The sequence below is a fragment of the Eucyclogobius newberryi genome, unplaced genomic scaffold, assembly GCF_026437365.1.
Source record: "Eucyclogobius newberryi isolate DKJ021-1_F unplaced genomic scaffold, fEucNew1.0.hap1 SCAF_5, whole genome shotgun sequence".
Lineage (NCBI taxonomy): Eukaryota > Metazoa > Chordata > Actinopteri > Gobiiformes > Gobiidae > Eucyclogobius > Eucyclogobius newberryi.
The window spans coordinates 26,929,025-26,948,949 of NW_027316167.1; the positions used below are offsets into that span (position 1 = coordinate 26,929,025).

Genomic DNA, 19,925 nt, shown 5'->3' on the forward strand with positions numbered 1-19,925 from the left:
AAGTGGCCGGAAAAGTCTCCGTTACAAAGTTGTTCTTCACCACCAGAAGGAGCTATTTAACTTCTTTTAATAATTAATATTTTCACTACCCCTCTTACTTTGCCTCCAACACTATTGGCCTATATTATTTCATGTACAAATGGTGTAGATAAAAAGCAATGGTCACCGGAAAAATAAATTATTTATCAAAGAAATCTTTCAAAGTAAAACATACTATACATTTTCCATTGGTTCAGCTTTTTACAATTGACTTGGCTACATAAAGCAGTAATTACAACCGTAATAAAAGTGTTTTTCTACTAAAATGTACCTTAGTAATTAAAGGTAAAAATGTATGTATGTATATATGTAATAATAAATAGGTCTACTTCCGGTTTCTGCTTCGCTGCCGCCTCCGTGCTTCAGACGCACGAGTCTATGCTCAACGTGCGCCAAATTTACAAGGTAGCGTTACATAAATGTGAACTCTTGGTTAAGTTGGAAATATTGAATAAGATTCTGTGAGTTTTGTGGCGTTTGCTCGGTTATTTGTCGTTTTTATAAGAACTACTCAATATTGACTTTACTGAGGCTACGAGGACAAAACTCGGTGAGAGGTCTAACACTATTGGATCATTAGTATCCACTTCTGCAGATTGCCTTATGTAATAGAGTTGACAGCGAAAGAATAATTGACTGGTTAAATGTATACTATGGTTCTAGTTTAGCTTGCATGCTAATGTGATCATCTGTCGTTGCCGCAAAGTTTAAAAGTATTTTGTGTTCATTTCAGAGATGATTAATATGGAGCCTTCTTGTTCGGCGTTGATAACTGGTGGATGTGGATACTTCGGTTTCCGGTAGGTTATATATATTTTAATGCTTGCACAATCAACATCAGTTGCAAGAACCGTCCACAAAGTGACGCTGTCGCACTAATTTTGAGTTCAGGTTAATACAAGTTTTTTTTTTTTTTTTTTAATTGAAACTGAGCTGTCTGAGTTTGCTTGTATTAACAATAAAATCTTGCAGCTTTTACTTAAAATGTTATGTTTTTGTTGGCTTTAACGAATTGTTTGTTGATGTAAATTGTGTTTAACCCTGCAGATTAGCATCCACCCTCCAGGAAAAGGGGGCCAGGGTTACTCTGTTTGACACAGCACCACCCCGCCAAGAACTGCCAAAAAATGTTACATTTGTGCAAGGTGATGTGAGAAACTATGCACACGTTGAGAAAGCTGTCATAAATGTGGATTGTGTGTTTCACATTGCTTCCTATGGCATGTCAGGCAGGGAACAACTTAATTGGCAATTAATTGAAGCGGTGAATATTCAAGGCACAGAAAATATCCTAAAGGCTTGCTCAGAGCATGGGGTCTCAAGACTGGTGTACACAAGTACATTCAACGTGGTGTTTGGCGGCCAAGAAATAGTAAATGGAGATGAAAGTCTTCCTTATCTTCCTCTCCATCTTCATCCAGACCACTACTCCCGAACCAAGTCCCTGGCTGAAATGGCTGTGTTAAAAGCCAATGGAACAGTGTTGCCAGATGATTCTGGGGTGCTAAGAACCTGTGCATTAAGACCCGCTGGCATTTACGGGCCAGGTGAGCAGAGGCACTTACCTAGGATTGTGAGTTACATTGAGAAGGGGATTTTCAGGTTTGTTTATGGGAAACCTACCAGCCTCGTGGAGTTTGTTCATGTGGATAACTTGGTGTCAGCACATATATTGGCCGCAGAGGCTCTAACTGCAGAAAAACACCATCTCTCTGCTGGTAAAGCCTACTTTATCTCTGATGGCCAACCTGTCAACAATTTTGAATTTTTTAGACCGCTTGTTGAGGGATTAGGATACTCTTTTCCAAAAGTGCGTCTGCCAGTGACTCTGATTTACTACATTGCATTTCTTTTAGAAATTCTTCATTATGTAATTGGCCCTTTCTATAACTTCCAACCCCTTCTGACACGTACAGAAGTGTATAAAACAGGTGTTACACATTACTTCAGCATGGCCAAAGCTATGTCAGAATTAGGTTATAAGCCGCAGAAGTATGACCTTGATGAAGTTGTCTCTTGGTTCAAAAGTCAAGGCCACGGGAGAAAGGTTCAAAGCTCTGGAGCTTGCCAATTTTTGATAAACTTTTTATTTGTGTCTGCATTTGCTGCTGTGATCCTGTCCTTTCTTCCAGTAGCTGGTACTTGAATAGTATTTAACATTGTGTTGCTTTTTGTATGCTACACTAAATTGATTTGAATATTACACAAAATGTACTCTATACATTCACAATGTGATTCCATGTCCATATAATGCATTTTGTATGCATGTATTGGCTATTATAAACTATGAATAAAAATACTATACTAATTGTGTCAGATTGGTGCATCTTGCTTGGGCTACTAACATTAAATTACAATGGTATTGATTCATAATAACCTAATACTACTCTGTTAATAATCCATACAATGATAATGTGTGATAAGGAGGGTGTTACAGAGGGGGCTGTCTCACTCTCATCTATATGTATCTGTTACAAAAGGTGAACAAACTGAAGGAGTTGTACCAGGTGATGCGTGCTTTGTATGTCATTTAGTCTGACTGGATGAATGCAGAATTCCCCTTTTATTTCCTAAAGTCTTGTCTTTTTAAAGCGGCAGCCCCTTGCTGAGTTGGTCCCAATCATTGTTTCTTTGCAGCATTAACCACATTCCACAGAGGCGCAGCACACCGCGTCTCCATCCTCACATTCCTGACACACAAAAAAGTCCCTTCAATGAAAGCACGTTTATTTGTGTTTTATGCGCCTTTATTATTTCTAAACATGTACAATGTGGTTACTGACAATGCGTGTGTATATACCTGACTTACTTCTGACGCAAACCTTGGGAAAAATGAAATTGTTGCAAAAACTAATAAGGAGAAATTCCTCCGCGCAGCGCGCCGTTGACTGTAAAGACCTTTCAACTTAACAAAAACCGAAGTTGACAAACGTATCCCTGTCGGCTGAAACGGCAAGAAAGAGTTTGTTTTTTTTCCCACTGGACGTTGCTGAGCAAATGAAGACGATGTGTACGACCAAGGAGCTATGTGAAAACAGGCGGCTTTCCTTAAATGAGCAGCGGCTGTACCTCTGCGTTTTGTTTTGATTTCCATGTGAAACGCAGCGCGGCGCGCGGTGCTAGCTTGTTGGACATCGGAGCTCACAACTTGTTTCTAGCTTTGGAGGTTCAACATGGAGCACTACCAGGAAGATTTAGGACTACGGGCCACTAATCTGATGGAGGACCTTTCCCTGTATGATGCATACAATGATGGGATGTACACTACGAGGAGAGACTTGGACTTCCCTGCTCCAACTGTGGAGCATAAAAGTGCTCCACTGAACGGAGCATCTGTGCTGCTCCAGCAACATCACACAGTGGAGAATTTTACCTGTGGCAGTAAAGTGTACACTGCGGCTCCGGTGCGACCGGTCAACTGCAACCGGGCCGTGCCCGCGGATTTCTGTGCGCCTCAGAGAGACACGGTGTACGGAGAAGAGGGCTGTTGCACCCAATCCGAAGTGGCCCTGCCGTGTTACACGGGCGAGAGGCACCGGAGGTACTCTATGGAGGTGCTGGGCCACAGGTACAGCACCGGCTCCTCTTATGACGGCGTCTCACTCTACAAACCCGCGGCAGTGTCTAGCAACAGGTGCAACAGCGTGTGCATCACGAACAATCACGAGTGCAAGTACAACGCCGCCAGCCCGCGATCCAGTCTGGCGTCTTCTCTGTCCTCTCAGGAACAAAGCAAACACGCCAGTCCCAGGTCAAGCATTAGCAGTCCCCGCACGAGTCTGGTGGTCCCGGGCCAGGACAGGTACACGAGTCCCCGGTCCAGTCTCATCCAGTGCGAGGGCAACGGCATAATTAGCCCGAGGTCTAGCTATGCGAGCAGCGCCAGCGACACGAGTAAACAGTCTAGCCCACGGGCCAGTGTCAACAGCTGTGACTGTTGCAGTAAGCCCAGTAGTAACCGCACCAGTGGGATAAGCATGGGCTACGACCAGCGGCACACCAGCCCCCGGTCCAGCACCGCCAGCCAGTACTCGTTCACCACCAGCCCCAGGTCCAGCTACTCTGACTCCCGCTTTGGGCCCATGCTCAACCACGATTTGGACGGGGGCATTTCACACGCGCCGCCGCTGGCCAGCCCGCGGTCCAGTATGTGCAGTCAGGACGGGACCACCCGGCCAGGACCCTCTGTGAACTGTGTGGCCAGTCCCCGCTCCAGCATCTCCAGCCAGAGCTCCAGGAGTTCCCGCAGCTCGAGGGGGTCAATGAGCACCTACCCGGACCTGCAAATGCCCTCGCCCCGCTCATCCATGCTGGGCACCGGTTTGCAGGAGGACACGCTCCTACAGGATTACGGGGACTCGAGTGGCGTTCAGAGCCGCGTGCCTCACCCGCAGGGACACATGGTTCCAGATGTGCAGCAGCTGTCCTGTGGCCCCGGGGACCCGATTGGCTGCTCATCCTCAGTGGTCACTTACAGCTCAAAGTCCACGGGTCAGAGGGTGAAGCTGCCATATCAGGTGACCCCCAGCAGGGAGAACGGGCCCAGTCAGGCGGAGAAGCGGCTGGAGGCGCTCACACTGGAGCTGGAGATGGAGTTGGAAATGCACATAAAAAAGGAATATTTTGGTACGTAATTGTTTTGGAAGAGGTCTTTGTGAGCCTGTAGATTACTCTGAGTTTATTATTATTATTGAAGGCTTGAATGTTTTTGATTTATTTCATATTCCACGCTCCTTACCTTATGCACAACACAGGCAGTGTTTGCGTATATTCGATTTATTATTATATTTTCCATTTAGCCAGTTTCAACTCCTTAATGCTTCAACCGATTTCAACAAGTTATACCTCATTGCATCGCTTTCACAGTAGTACGTGTGGTATTACTTTTGACATTTGAACAACTCGTACTTTTGGCAGTATTTTCAAAAGTATTAGTACTTTTTCCCCAGTGAAATAAATGGGGCATTATGTTGTTGTTGTTGTTGTTGTTTTATGGCGGTTGGCATCCGAGTGTTGCATTACCGCGAGTTTCTGCGTAATTTTTTAGGCTTTATTCTTTAGGCTTTATTCTTTAGACTTTATTCTTTAGACTTTATTCTTTAGACTTTATTCTTTAGACTTTTGTGAGAGAGAGAGAGAGAGAGAGAGAGAGAGAGAGAGAGAGAGAGAGAGAGAGAGAGAGAGAGAGAGAGAGAGAGAGAGAGAGAGAGAGAGAGAGAGACTCTAGCAATGGCTCTAGTTTTATTTATAATTATTAACAGTAAATATATCATTCTAAACAAGTATTGACATGTTTTGATACTAGTGTGCTTGCCTTCAGTGCATCCCGTCTAAACCACAACCCATTATGAAGAATTAAAGTTGTCTTCATTTCTATTACATACAACCCTACTTTCCTGCATTCTGCTGGATTGGTAATGGCGATTACTGGTAGATTGACAGACTAGTGGGCTGTTTGGTAACTGCACTCGCCCGGAGAGAGGCAGCAGTGGATGAGGGGCAGGTGAGTGAGGCATGATTAAGTGCCAGAGATAATGGAGTAAAGGTTGAGGAAGTAAGAAGAGACCATAAGGACAATCCAATGGGAGCAGCCTGTTTCCATAGCAACACTTAATATAACCGCCAAAGCTGTATTTTGGGCTGCGTGCACTAGTGCGTGCCGGGGTTACACAGTGACTACTCTATTTAGACAGGACACGAGAGATACAAAATACTCACAGAACACATATTACATAATCAATGTTCAGGTCACTCACTCAACACAGTGCACACAGTCCATTATCCATCATTGACTTAATAGACTGGGAATTAACACATTTTTATACCTGTTGCTTTAACATAAGGAGATTCTGTACCTCCTTCCAGATTGGTTGAGCTCATACTAATTGTTGAGGACATGAGAGGGATCTCCACTGGTCTCCAGAGCTTGTCTCATAACTGACAGCTCAAAGATGATCCATGGAGCGGTCAAAGTGGACACACTCATGATCTTACCTGCCAGTTTTGTGCAGTATATTTTGCATAAACTCAATACTGGCTCTATACAAGGTCAGCATAAAATGTTGTCTGATTACGAACATCCTTAATTGTTTAAGAATTTAGAATCGCTGCTGTCATTTTGGCTACACACTCGACTCATTTGCTCAGCCATTTGAATTGAACCCCTAGATACGTTGAGACTTGTTCATGTAAGTACAGCTTATCATGGGCTCCTACTGCCCAAGGGCCCAAGGGTCCACTACAACTTCTTTCATTTAGTTTACGTTGTAAGTAGTGACTGTCTCGCCATTTCAAGAGGTCTACTTCAGATGTATGGATAGTGTCAGAGAGGCCTGTAAGCAGACGTAGCAAAACAGTGTATCCTGAAAACTAGATGTTTGTTTTTCCTTATGGAGAAATTCATGTTTGACAAACAATGGGCCTGAAGACCCACAAAAAAAGACAATAGACACAATCACACACAATCTCAAAATGACCAACATCATCGCAGTGGTTTCATTTTCCATGTGGACTTGACTCAATCAAATGCAGTACAATTGTCATACACACCCTCCACTGGCCATCACTATGTCCCCTCCACCACTGCCCAAACCCCCCAGAAAGCCCCTCATTACCTAGCCAGTGGGGTGTCGGCCAGTTCCAGACACTTGGCACACGGTCCGGGCCAGCAGGCCAGACGTAGTTGGTGGGGGTCAAGTCTGATCACCTGCCCAGAATTATGATGCGGTAGTCTGTATTATAATGCTCAGGGATGTAACAAGATCCTATTTTAGTGCTACTATTATTGTGAGAAAAAATAACACAGTGTTACACAATTATTCACGATTATTAAGACCTTAACTTTCCTCTGTATCTACCTCTGTATCTACCTGCGTTGCATCAATGAAATTTCCTCATGTGGGACAATAAAGGAATATCTTATCTTATCTTATCTTATCTATTCCTCAAGTTTGTGACTAGCTTTACAGAATCAAACCATGACAAAATAAAGTTAATGTGTCAAAATCAGCCATATAAAATGTGCTTTACATTTATGCATGTTTTGGACTACTTTTTTAAAAAACCTTTTCTGGTACTTAGTTACATAATGTAGACAATTATTTTCAAACTGTAAACCTCCATATTGAGAGCAGTGGCGAGGCAACCTTTCTCACTGTATAAAGTAAAAACAAGGTTGATAATTCTAAAACCAACATAATAGACAAAGCAAAGTCAAATAAGAAAGTGTTATAAATATAAAATAAACATTTTATTATTCTCAGGCCACAGCGTCACCTGTGGTTCCCTACACCTAAACACACTGTTTTGTCTAAATCCAAGTGGATGCTAGAGTGGGGCTTCTTGGCTGCTCCCCATTGAGATCTTGTGAGATCTTGTGCCCTCTAGGCACCATGACCCTGGACTCACCCCACCCAGGCTTTGACCCTGGATTCTCTGTGGAATGTGACCCCACAGAGGTTGTCAATGTCATAGTATGTGCAAGCCCTTGCATATGTGGGTAATTAATCACATTTCTATTATAATTATGATTAGTGCTCTAATCGATTACTAAAATGTGTACTCAAGGTCATCAACATTAACTTAAAGTGTATTTAATGTGTACATATCATTATATATTTCCTTGAGTGGAAAAGTTCCTCATGGATTGTTCCTTTAGAGTTGTTATTTTAGTGGTCTTCACTAGTCAATAATTAAAAAAAATATTCGTCAAACAGTGAAACTATCTTAATTTTTATTGTACAGTGATATTTTTAAAATACATTTTTTATTTCTTGTATTCATTTTTGGCATTTTCATTTAATATTGCCTCTGTCCTTGTTACAAACGGTCTTTTTGCATTTGTTTTATAGTAGATATTGTCTTAACAATAACCTCAAAATCCATTAGAAGTATTTTAATAATATTTTTTTTCTGTGAAATACGTCACTTACTTTAATTTCATCTTTTTGTTCTCTTCATTTTAGCCACGTTCTCTCCAAGCAAATAATTGTGATCAACTGTGTTACATTTTAAATTTTGAGTTTATCATAATTTTATTTTCCATAATTGAGCAGCCCTATCGATATCACGGGACAGATAGCACTTTTGCTATAATCTGGCATATATGCACTGTAACTTTCCCAATCAAAGAAATAAATATATATGTAGGTAATTGACATTTTTTCTGTCCTGTCCAAAATACCCCAATTTTTTTTTAAACAAATAATTTCTACAAAAATTCTGTGTATTTTTTCACAAGTATCACATCATTTTTAATTTAACGTCATCATTATTATTTTTAAATCTTTTAATATGTCCTGCTGTACTATTAAAACTTAATACTTATTCAGTATTTCTAAAATGCTTTAGCCTATTCATAATTATATTACTATTCCAGTTTATGCTCGACTCTCTTATACTTATGTTGCTCGGTGTTGTTTATGTATATTTTAAAAATACACATAAAGCTTTTACGTAACAAGACATCAGTGCGAGACACTTAAAGTTTTTTATATATATAATAAGTTGGTTATTTATAACCCAGAGCTTAATACTTTGTCCCAGAGCTTAATACTTTGTCCCAGAGCTCTGTCTGACATGACAGAGAGCTCCTTCTGTTTTTGTATTTCAAATGTTATAAACGTGATATGAGGTAAATCTGTTCAAATCAAATATAGCTTTTTCTGGTAACAATAGTAATGATGATTTATTCTTCATTACAAAAAACATTGCACATAATGGAAAAGTAGTTGATGTTGTCTTTGGTGTTTTTGGCTCTCAAGCTGATAATTCCTTCCAACGATTTTGACGTTATTGCTTCAAAAAAGTTTATTCAAATCAAATCAGAATCTGAAGACCAATTTCGGGTACATTTAATAATAATAATTACCGTAGATCTGATGTGTGGTGTGTGTTTACATGAAGATAAATCTGATAATAAACACCTGGTGACACTGTTAACTGTATTTGGAAGACAAAGTATAATTAACTTTAAAATGACACTTTCAATCTTTTAAAAGGTTTCCTTTAATTTTGTGCAATAATTTGACCTTTTCTTCTCACATCTGATGTAACTGTTTGTGTTCACGCGATGTTTCAATATCTGATAACTCCAGAAATCAGATAATGATCAGAGTTTGGTGCAGATGCAAACATAGCCAATTACACAATAAACCTAAATCTGGATAATCCCAGCAAACCATTTTCTAAATGAACCATATTGTGAAACATAACTTCATTCTACCACTATGTAGTTTATATCAGACATTTTGCACTGTTGAGTTTTAGAGGAATGAGCACAACACATTTTTGTGCAGCTGTTGAGCATATATTGGAAGAAGTCAAGGATTAGAATTGTCTTTTGTTCTGATAACTGTACTTTATGCCTTTAACAGGAATCTGTGTGAAGTGTGATAAGGGTGTGTATGGAGCGAGCCAAGCGTGCCAGGCCATGGGCAATTTGTACCACACAAATTGCTTCACCTGCTGCTCCTGCGGTAAGTTCAAATTTACTTATGTTATTTAGATTATACTCCAGCCATCTCTGAAAAGAAGTAATGTTAAAGCAGTGATTTGTAATTCCACATCCTTAAGTAAAAAACATCATGCTTGTTTCCCGGCTCTGTATCAAGATACCACTATCTGTTTTTTGATTTAGAATGTATCATTTGTTATCAGTGTGCAAAAATTAGGTACACAGCTTTATAAGAGTGTAATTAAATCTGCTCATGAGGTCAAAGTGTGGATTGTGTCAGTTTTAAATGCCCCAGTCACCCGACTCCAGCCCCTTCTTCTGTTTCCTCATGGACAAACAAGAGGAAGATGTCTAGAGAAAGATTTTTAGTCGGGATGTGTCCATTCATATGTGTTACATACATGGATAGTGATCCACCACCCCACCCCCGCCGGCACTGGATAAACTACCTATAATTTACATGTAACCGGAGCAGCATACTTCCATTTATTGTGTCTGAAGAAAGAGGGGCCAGATGCCAATAGTGTCCAGTTGCTGAAGTTCTCGAGTTTGTTTCTAACCTGATAAAGGTGGATTATAACTTGTCATATAAACTTTCCATTGACTACTTGTTTATTCACTTTAGTTTCATGAATATCATACATTATTGCTGGTGACTTGTCCTCAGAAAAATAATATTTTTTTTTAGTACAGCCTAGAATAAACCCCACAGAAAACGTATGAAATGTAGGGCTGCATTAAGTTAATCGATTAATCGCAGTTAATTAACCATTAATTCAGTCATCCAATTTAATAATTTAATAATTGATAACTTTTCTATACATCGGTTCCAAAACATTCCATGAGCTGAGAAAATGTGTTTTATGACTCAAATTGAGACATAGACAGTTGCTTGAAAATTATGTGGGAAATGTGAGTGTATTTGATGAAAACACTCTTTTGATTTTAAATGTATGGGCTTTCGGTTCATCTGGATCAAATTTAGTACAAATATTTTCATCACGTGACTTTTGCGTTCTAAACATCTAATCGGTTAATCAAAAGAATAATTGCCAGCCCAATTGATTATTGTTAGTTGCAGCCCTAATGAAATGACAGTATTGGTCCTCTCACTGTGCTTCAAGATCAAGATTGCTTTATTTGCCCGGAGGGAAATTTGCCCTGGACTTGATGAAGTCACTTTGCAGTCCTAGTCAGTCCTATGGCAATTTTTCATGCTGTGCATTAAAAGTGAATAATTTAAAGGATAACTAAATCTAACTACCGGTAAATGAATCTAGCGAGTCAATGTGGCCCTGGTGTATTGTCCTGTAGGGTCCAAGACTGCAGAGTCTGGCTAAGTTTGCTGAGACATGGCTCTCTGGTAGCCTTGGGCTTTGTTTAACCATGCATAATTGAGCCCTCTCTTGGCTTACTCCCATGGTTGCACCCTTTTTCGTAAAATGGCCAAGAATGCAAAAAAAACTACCCCCTCCACTTCAGCTGGCCTTCCTCAGAGGAACTCAATAGGCACTTTTCCATAGGCTTCTGGGTTCAGGCCATGTCTGCACAGCGCAGTGCGGTTAGGGTTAATAGAATAGTTGAGTTGATTTGTGAGCAAACTCAAACAAATGTTTTGTTTTTAAATAAACCTGAGATGTACGTTTTAATCATGCTGTGGGACATGGGTAAATATTCTGCAAATGGGAATCTCCAATTTTCACCAGCATTTTGTAAATTTTTTCCCTGGGATGCGCTGATGGATTAGTATCGGCCAATACTCACCTGATTGAGCAGTATTGAGCAGCACCTGCAAATCAAGCTTTGTTTTGCATTGGATTTCAGCCAAAAAATAAACTGATATTTATTTTGGGTGTTTTGTTGCACTAATGGAAAAGGCTCTCATCAGACAGTCCCAAAGTTTACTAGAATTGCTTGTCACAGAGTAGCCCTGATGCAGATTCATATATGGAATGTACATGCAAGTGTAGATAAACAGTTGTTAAACCAGTGCATCTTCTTCCTCCTGTCACAATCATGACAAGAACTATAGTTCCTCTTCTAATCATGTTCTTTAAATGTAGTTCCGTGTTTCCATTCAGGCAGTTGCTGATTAAATAAGCAGAAGTCTGGTTGGTGGTTCTTTTGTATTTTTTTTCTTAAATTCGAAGCATGTTTGTTTTGATGCAAACAAACCATGTATTCTCTGATTGGCTAATCTGTTTGTTATTCACACCGTCTGAACTCTGGGAGATGAGGCCAGGCCGGTGCCCAGACTACATGCCTTTAGTAAAGGATAAGAGAAGCGCATTGTCTTGACTGGCCTGGCAGAATATTCTCTTTCATTTACTCAATCTCCCTCAGTTTTGACTCCTGAGTCTCTGTAAAACAAATTATTAGGGATTTACATGGGGAGGCACTGCAACAAAGATTAGAGTCAATGTAGAAGCCTTTTTTACCCTGATTGTGTAATAAAAATGGATGTAAGGCCAAGGAACTAAGTGCACCATGCAACTGCCTGGTGGAAAGTGCGCCACCTGCTTGTCTCATGCTTAGCTTGCTCTGGAATGTTCCACAGCATGACATCTATGGAGACATGCAGGTGATGCCACCAGGTCAAGTAACAAATCCTGGGAAGAGGCAACCCTGCTCATAGAAAGAAGGCACCTCTAAGTAACTTAGAATAAATGCAGATAGATAAATTTAAATGCCATGCAATGGAATGCAATTTTAGGTAAAGCAATTATTGGTAGGACCTCCTCCAGAAAAGTTGCGTAGTGCACCTTAAATACATATATTGTAGAAGTCCAGCACAATTTTGTGCATTAAAATAACCAATAACAATCACATTTACAACACTTTTTGGACCCTCAAGATTTCCCAGTCCTGACACCCAGTGCTGGTAAGATACTACGGTTGCTCCAGCATGTGTGTGTTTCTTGATGCAAGTCAGGTTTTAATTGTGATGCTTTCCATAAATATAAATATGGTTATCTTTAGATATTTATTGACTTTACTGACTATCCTTCCACTTTCTATTGATATGTCAAACTTGTTTGTTTGAAAGAGAAGTCCTAGAATCTAGCTTTCAACACTGTTATACTGCGTGAGGAGTTGCGTTTGATTTTGGAGACAGACGAAGTCACATACACGAGTGATGGCAAAGGAGGGCCGTGCTTGTGGAGGTGTAGGCTTTTTGCAGGACTGACAAAAATACAAAGGATCCCTCCCTCCTTCTGTCCCTCCGTGGCTGAGAGGAATGGGCGGAAAGTGGGTGCTGGAGAGGTGTGGGGGGGGTTGAATGGGACCAGCTAGTGACCTCAGGCAGAAAGAATGTCCTCGTTTGCGCAGTCGGCTCGCTCCCCAAGCAGCGCTGCACACGGTCATGAGCGCCCAGGCCATTGTGTTCACCTTTCAGAGCCCAAAGCCCAGAGCAAAGGCCATAGACGAGCGTCCAGGAGACCTCCTCTGCTGCTGCACTCACCTCCTCACTTGTGCTGGGCTCCTCTTCTATTTACCGCTCTGAACATTGTGTCCACCATTAGACAACTTCTAAAGTTTGTGCTTGTCTCGCTGCACAGCACTAGCTAAATGCTAATTGCTTCTCTGTCTCAAAGTCTTAAAAGTCTCACCCATTGTGTGGGCAGCATTCCTGGGCTGTTCCAGCCATTTATGTGGGTGTTAATGTATTGCCATTTCCCAGCATTGTGACACTTGGGTCCGTGAAATACAGCAATGACATACATTTTAAGTTAAAGAGAGGAGGAGATGAGCTCTTGTCTTTAGCATGGCAGGACATTCATAAATTTAATTGGCAACGAGGTTGGGATGACAATTAAATCTGACTTATCCACAAGATTTATGATATTCGTGTGCTAAGCTAAGAGCATTACTTTAAAACTGGATCAGGCCTTTCCCAATTTAAGCATTTGTAGTCTTAAATGAATATACTTTGATAGGGAAGGGTATTTCTGTCTGTAGTGTGCCCATCAGAACTAAGACTGGGTACCATCAAAAGGTATCAGCACACAAAAAAGTGAAGGTAATTTGATGATAACTCCTTCCATGTTTGTTTCAGGACGGCGCCTGCGAGGTAAAGCTTTCTACAATGTCAATGGCAAGGTCTATTGCGAGGAAGATTTTCTGGTAAGTTGCTTTTTCAAAATTGTCTTTTGTTTTGCGTATGAGCGTTCTAAACAACTGAAGATGCATTTAGACCTTTGACATAACATTTGACCAAACCAATCACAGCTACTGCAATGACTCAATACAGTAGTAGCTGTTTATGTATAGTACACTTAAGCATGACTCCATAAACTTTAAGTAATTTGGAAATGTACTCTTCAGTTACAGTGGAACAGCAGGGCTAGTTATGCTGATGACATTACAGCATTCTTAATTTTAGCAGTGAGTTGCAAAAAACAGTCAATGGTGAGTAAGGACATTTTCTCCTGTAAGAGTGAAAAACGCAACTAAATGTGAAAGATCTGCTAGAATATAATAACACATGTAAAAGTCTACAACTCTGCTACATATTTAGTTTGTACTTGACATCTGATCAATCAATTAAAATCAAACTAAACAGTTGTAGAAAAGCAGATAGACAGTGACACTTCAGCTATGCTCATTTATTGCTGATACAGACTTTGTGATCATACATAAGTTGAACTAATTACCTTTCTCTCCTTAAATAAGATGTTTTTGAGCAAAATGTATTGTTGTCCACCATCCAACAACTTACTGCATAAGGACACAGCCTATTTACAGCTAAAAAAACATTTAAGTCGTATTATTGGCATACTTATACGCTAACCCTAAGTCCCCACTACTATCATTGCTTTTGTAGCACCAGAAATGTGTGTGTGTGTGTATTTATGTATGTTATGTATATTAATAATGTATTGTTCTACCTTTTCCTTAAATAAATAGATACATCAAATCATTACCAACATATACCTACTGAATAACATAGTTCAGGCACAGGAAACCATTCTTAATAAGAAATTGCTGTCTTTTCTGATGTTCAACTCTCTAATTTAAGACCCCCAATATGGTTTTCTAACTGGCCATTCAACCAAGGACCAGGACGTGCACTTACATCACAAATACCTAGTCACCTGAGCCGTGTGGCAAAACAATCAAGTTGTGCAATTTTCCTAGACTTTGAAGCTGCCCGCAAACTATGTACCGTATATATATATATAAGAGGAAATCTAGACAGATTATTTTCCAATTATCTAAGTGGCAGATCACAGTCCTTAAAAATCGGATATTATAATACTATTTCACCTAAACAAGCACTCAAAGATGGCTCCACAGGGATCACCTTTATCACCAACCCTTTTCTAGTTGTTTATTAATGACACTCCAGCTCTAAACTATATCAGGAGGTGTGGTGTATGCTGATGATGCCCAACATCAAGGCTCTGATCCAGAAAGCCAACCAAAGCCTATAAGCCATTTCAGAATGAGCAGAGCGTTTTAATATGCAATTCAACCCTCAAAACACTATAGCCTTATTCTTCTCTCACAAGAATGACAAACCAACTACATAAATTCATTTTATGAATCATCAGTTGAGTTCTTCTTATCACAATAACATTTTGGAGTACTCACTTATGACTGGTCACCTATTATTTTTGCAATAACCTATTGAACCAGATTCCATAACTCTACATCATTTGAAGTCTTCAAATTGTCACTGTGGAGTAGGAAATTTAATATTTGAACTTTTGTACTAGAAATTGCCATGATCTTTACATATTGACTCTTATTCTCTATGACAGGCTTTTGTCAAAGACTTTGTAGGTCACAACATTTAAATACCAGTAAATAAAAAACAGTTGTTGCATCAACGAGAAACCTTTTCATTTTGCCCTGTGAAGGTAATTGAGCAAAAACTCCACTGACAAAAATTAGGCTGAAAAAAGTAAAGACATGCATTTTCGCAGTTGTGCTGCTATAATTCTTGGGTTTAAATCCCAGAAGGGGCTTTTATGTCCAGAGTTTGCATGTTCTCCCCGTGCTTATGTAGGTTTCCTCAGGGACATGCACAATAGGGTAGGGCCGTGGAATATTGTCACATTACAGTATGAACTCTGAAAGGAGCAGCAGTCAGCTCTTAGTAACATGCTAACTGCTAATGTTCTGAAAAAGAGTGATAGTGGCATAACGCCCACCTCTACATGACGGTCCCCTCTGGGGCCAGGGTGAACTTTTCAAATCTCATTGGTTAAATTAAAAAAATGGCTACATACTGCTGCACAACAACCAAACAAGAGTCAAGACCACGCCAAAGAGTAATAAATCTTTTATTTTTCCTTGCAAGCAGTGCTCACTGGTCAAATGTACTCACACCTTTTCTCAAACCTCATTGTTTATGTATGAATAAATATATCAGTTATAGCATTACTTGGATTGGAGCTATAGATGGTTACCTTTTTATTATTTGCCCTTTTTTGTTTTAGAGTATAAAATAAGATAATCCTTTATATGATTAAAAAAGACTTATGAGACACAGCAAGGGCTTTGGCAGGAAAGATACAGTTATTCTGCCTCTCTTCCTACAGTACTCTGGTTTCCAGCAGACGGCTGAGAAGTGCTTTGTATGTGGTCACCTCATCATGGAAATGGTAAATATGGGCAACGCATTGTGATACTTTTAGTTTTATTATTGTATATTCGCTCACAATGTCACATGGAACATTCTTATATTTGTGTTGAGTAGATCCTTCAAGCTTTGGGGAAGTCCTACCACCCTGGCTGTTTCCGATGTGTAGTGTGTAAAGAGGGTCTAGATGGCGTCCCATTCACCGTAGATGTGGAGAACAACATCTACTGTGTCAAAGACTATCATACGTAAGTACAACGTACTAGTCCTTAAGGACTTTCACAGTCACAAACTTCCTTCTAATATATTTATGAAATGTTTTTACTGGTACTTTTTAACTATCAGATAATGCCCTTAAAGTAATGTGTAATATGAAATCCTTTTTAACACAGAGTTTTTGCGCCCAAGTGTGCCTCCTGCAACCAGCCTATTCTTCCAGCCAAGGTAACACCTACAATAATACTTTGTAGCCACCAATTAAGGCCAATTCATACTTCATAAGACAGAAAAAATGTGTTGTTAGAACAACGTGATGTAATTGTTCTTGCAGAACACACATTATTGATACTGAACGACTAACAGTGAACGTTTTATTACTTTGTTCAGACTGAACACTTTTAAACACAATCATTTAAAAACGTTATTATTTGTGTGGCGCTGTTTGACATGGTAATTGCTACAGTACTGCCCTCTACTGTTCTTGCTGAATTAACCAAATTTGACCCACAACTGACAACAAAAACAGTGCACGAATGCACCCTGATTAATTCGCATAATGTCATCAAAATATTGTGAAACCAGTTGACTTTAAGTATCTCAAATCTATTCTTCAACAACCTCAACGAGACGGTTGCGCAGCAAAGTGGCCCTACAAAACTCACCTCTCACTCAGGTTGTTGAGCTTCCAGCGACTAATCCTCGCTCCATGCTGTGTTTCTGTTTTACTTCATCACGGACCATGTAGCGCCATCAAGCCATGTCTTTATTCAGAGGAAACATGAGTCAATCATTTTTCATATATAAGGCGCATTAAGCGAAACAAAATATGTACTACGCAAAATTGCTTCGAGGTCAGTAATCACAACCAGAATTAATCAATATATAGGGCGCACTGGATTATAAGGTGCACTGTTGTTGTTTTTGAGAAAATTAAAGGCTTTTAAGTGCGCCTTATAGTGCGGAAAATACGGTACTTTTGAGTGAGTAAATTAGTTTGAGTGGGTAAATTAGTTTGGAGTATTATTGTAAAAGTAAAGTGCCACAATCAGATTGCTGCGTGCTGTCTGCTTCTAAGCATAAGGCGCTAAGACTTGTTTCACTTTGCCGACCGATGCAGCTGTTCTAAAAACGCGGCCGAATATATCTGTATGTGAGAATAAATAATGTGACACCGATGTTTGTGTTTGTGAGAGCTAGGACTAGTTGGATAGATTTAAATACATGCTTGCAACGTTTCCGTACCGTAATGTGAAACTGTGCATTTGTGAAAGCAACAATAAGGCTGAGCTTTGCTCTAGCGTCTATGTACAGTAGATGAACAGGTGGAAGGGTCGGTGGTTCAAGTCCCAACTCCTCCTCGGTCTCAGCATAGAAACAGTTGTCTGCTTTATGGCAGCGCGTCTCTTGAATTATGAAATGGCCAAAAAAACGCAGCTTCAAGAATGAACTTCTGACTTTTTATGAAGAAGGAATTGGCTTTTAATTTTCTCTCCTTTTTTCTTTCAAGATAAATTATTTGAGTTGTATTTAGTTCTATCACATCATCAGATCAAATATAACACGATGTATGTTTGTTTGTTTGTTTGTTTGTTTGTGTGGCGGTGTTGCCAGGGCTCTGAGGAGACTATTCGAGTGGTCTCGATGGACAGGGACTACCATGTGGAGTGCTATCACTGTGAGGTAAGTCTTTTCTTTCACCTACAGCTTTTTATTACCCATGAGTCACATCATCACATTTTTCAATAACAGTGGCCTGAAATCCACATGAAGTCCACGTTCTTAAATGTTTCACTGAGTTGTTTGTGTCTCTGTTTCTTGGTCAACATTTTGATACACAATGTATGTAATGTCTCTGGAAGAGGTATATCACTGTTGAAGTCTCTAGTGAAAATCAACAGAATGTTGTTACTCAGTGACAAAGGCACATTCCACCATTTGCCGCATAACTGAACTTTGTATTAAACCACGCACTTGTCCCTGTACTTCAGTGATCTATTACAGCTTTACACAATTCATGAAACATGATAGTCTGGGTAGTCCTGATTTGAGGATCACAGGGCATATGAAAAATGAATAATAGCTTTAAATTTGTATTATTATTATTTTTACAAATAAATAAAAATAAATAAATTACCAAGCATTATTAGTTTTTATGGTTGAAGTAGATTAATTATTTAAAAAACAATTGTAATTTATATTTTCACTCTTACTACGTGAGAGCTCCCTACTTTTAACAGACACGCCGCGTTCTCCTCTCATTCTCACTCTGCATTTATGTTACATTGGAACAGATTGTTTTCTGAGTAAAACCTTTTTGTAAATGAATAAATGTAAGATTGATAATACTATTTTGTGGAATATTCCCGGCAAAGCAATGTCATTTTCATGAGACAAGCAGGTGAGAGACCCCCGGCAGAAAACCTGCATAATGAGTGCAGACTTTAAGAGTCTTTCAACTATAATGAAAATAGCTATTCTTAGCACATTATTAGGAACTACTCTTCTCAATTTTCTCTACACACTACACTTTCTTATTTCCAAAAATGTCTCAAAACACCTACATGTCCATGCTGCATCACACTATAATTACATTGTTGCTGTGATTTCAGTATGTAACATAATGTTCTAGGTTGCAAAAAATAGTTTCACATTTTTTGACTTCACTATTGTGAAGAATTATTTATTGTGAAAACAAATGTTGTGTTTCTATGTTTTGTTCCAGTCATCCTCATCTGTCTGACATTACACTACACGAATGTGAATAAATAAGAATGTGCCAAGACCAGAAATAGTTAACAGAAATTAGATTAAGTAGTTTTTGAAAAATGAAGAACAAGCTTATGAATCTTAATAAATGAAATATATTTTAAACTGCATTACTGACTCTTATTGTCATTGTACAATTTTAGGACTGTGGTCTGGCACTAAATGATGAGGAGGGCCACCGCTGTTATCCTCTGGAGGGCCACCTCCTGTGTCACAGCTGTCACATCCAGAAGCTGCAGTCCAAGGTCCTGAGCTCTCCTCCTCCTACCTACCCACTCCATGTCACTGAACTGTGAGGGACAAGCGGCTGCTCTTATGGAACATCTTCATCCAGGGTCACACATACACAATTTCCAGTTAAAGTCGGTGTAGTTTCAGCTGTCACATGATAGGACTGGGAAAAGGGTCCAGATTCCTCCATGGTCTATCATTTGGACTCTCCCAAAGGCCCATGGTGACGTCAAGCTTTCTGACCCTCTGGCAGACCTTCTTTTCCTTTCCACATATTACAGTGCAACAGTGTTGTGACAACCACACAGGCCCTGGGTGACCGTGCTGTGCCTTTAGAGCTGGCTCTTTTTAACAGCACCATGAACTGCTAGCATAATGCTCTTAAGCCCAATAACAGTAGCACAAGTCGCTCTGCCACAAAGCTGACGACCGACTGACATTCCACATAAAAGTCTTAAACAAGACTTGAGAGATTCACATGGTGTGTCTTACTAGTATTTTTATTGAAATGCCTAGAAGCACATATTGTCTTTTTATATAAATACATAAACTATATTTGCATATGTTTCCACATACAGATCTTGACTTAGACTTCGAAATGCGTTTCTTCTTGAAAAGAGGTTGTAA

The 19,925-nt window shown here is 39.7% G+C and overlaps 2 protein-coding genes across 4 annotated transcripts; both read left to right on the forward strand.

Moving 5' to 3' along the window:
* The first annotated feature begins 368 nt into the window (after positions 1-368).
* sdr42e1 (short chain dehydrogenase/reductase family 42E, member 1) lies at positions 369-2,330 on the forward strand. Of its 2 annotated transcripts, none has more exons than XM_072464472.1 (3): positions 369-444; positions 773-839; positions 1,087-2,330. In XM_072464472.1, the coding sequence occupies exons 2-3, from the start codon at positions 775-777 to the stop codon at positions 2,183-2,185; spliced, it is 1,164 nt and encodes a 387-aa protein (XP_072320573.1). In that variant the 5' UTR covers positions 369-444; positions 773-774; the 3' UTR covers positions 2,186-2,330. The 2 variants fall into 2 exon arrangements, with proteins under 2 accessions (XP_072320573.1, XP_072320572.1); XM_072464471.1 differs by having other exon boundaries at positions 435-589.
* Positions 800-19,803, forward strand: wtip (WT1 interacting protein). Of its 2 annotated transcripts, none has more exons than XM_072464470.1 (8): positions 800-839; positions 9,414-9,515; positions 13,551-13,618; positions 16,042-16,104; positions 16,200-16,330; positions 16,475-16,526; positions 17,913-17,981; positions 19,211-19,803. In XM_072464470.1, the coding sequence occupies exons 2-8, from the start codon at positions 9,470-9,472 to the stop codon at positions 19,361-19,363; spliced, it is 582 nt and encodes a 193-aa protein (XP_072320571.1). In that variant the 5' UTR covers positions 800-839; positions 9,414-9,469; the 3' UTR covers positions 19,364-19,803. The 2 variants fall into 2 exon arrangements, with proteins under 2 accessions (XP_072320571.1, XP_072320570.1); XM_072464469.1 differs by lacking the exon at positions 800-839 and adding an exon at positions 2,860-4,665.
* Positions 19,804-19,925: the final 122 nt, after the last annotated feature.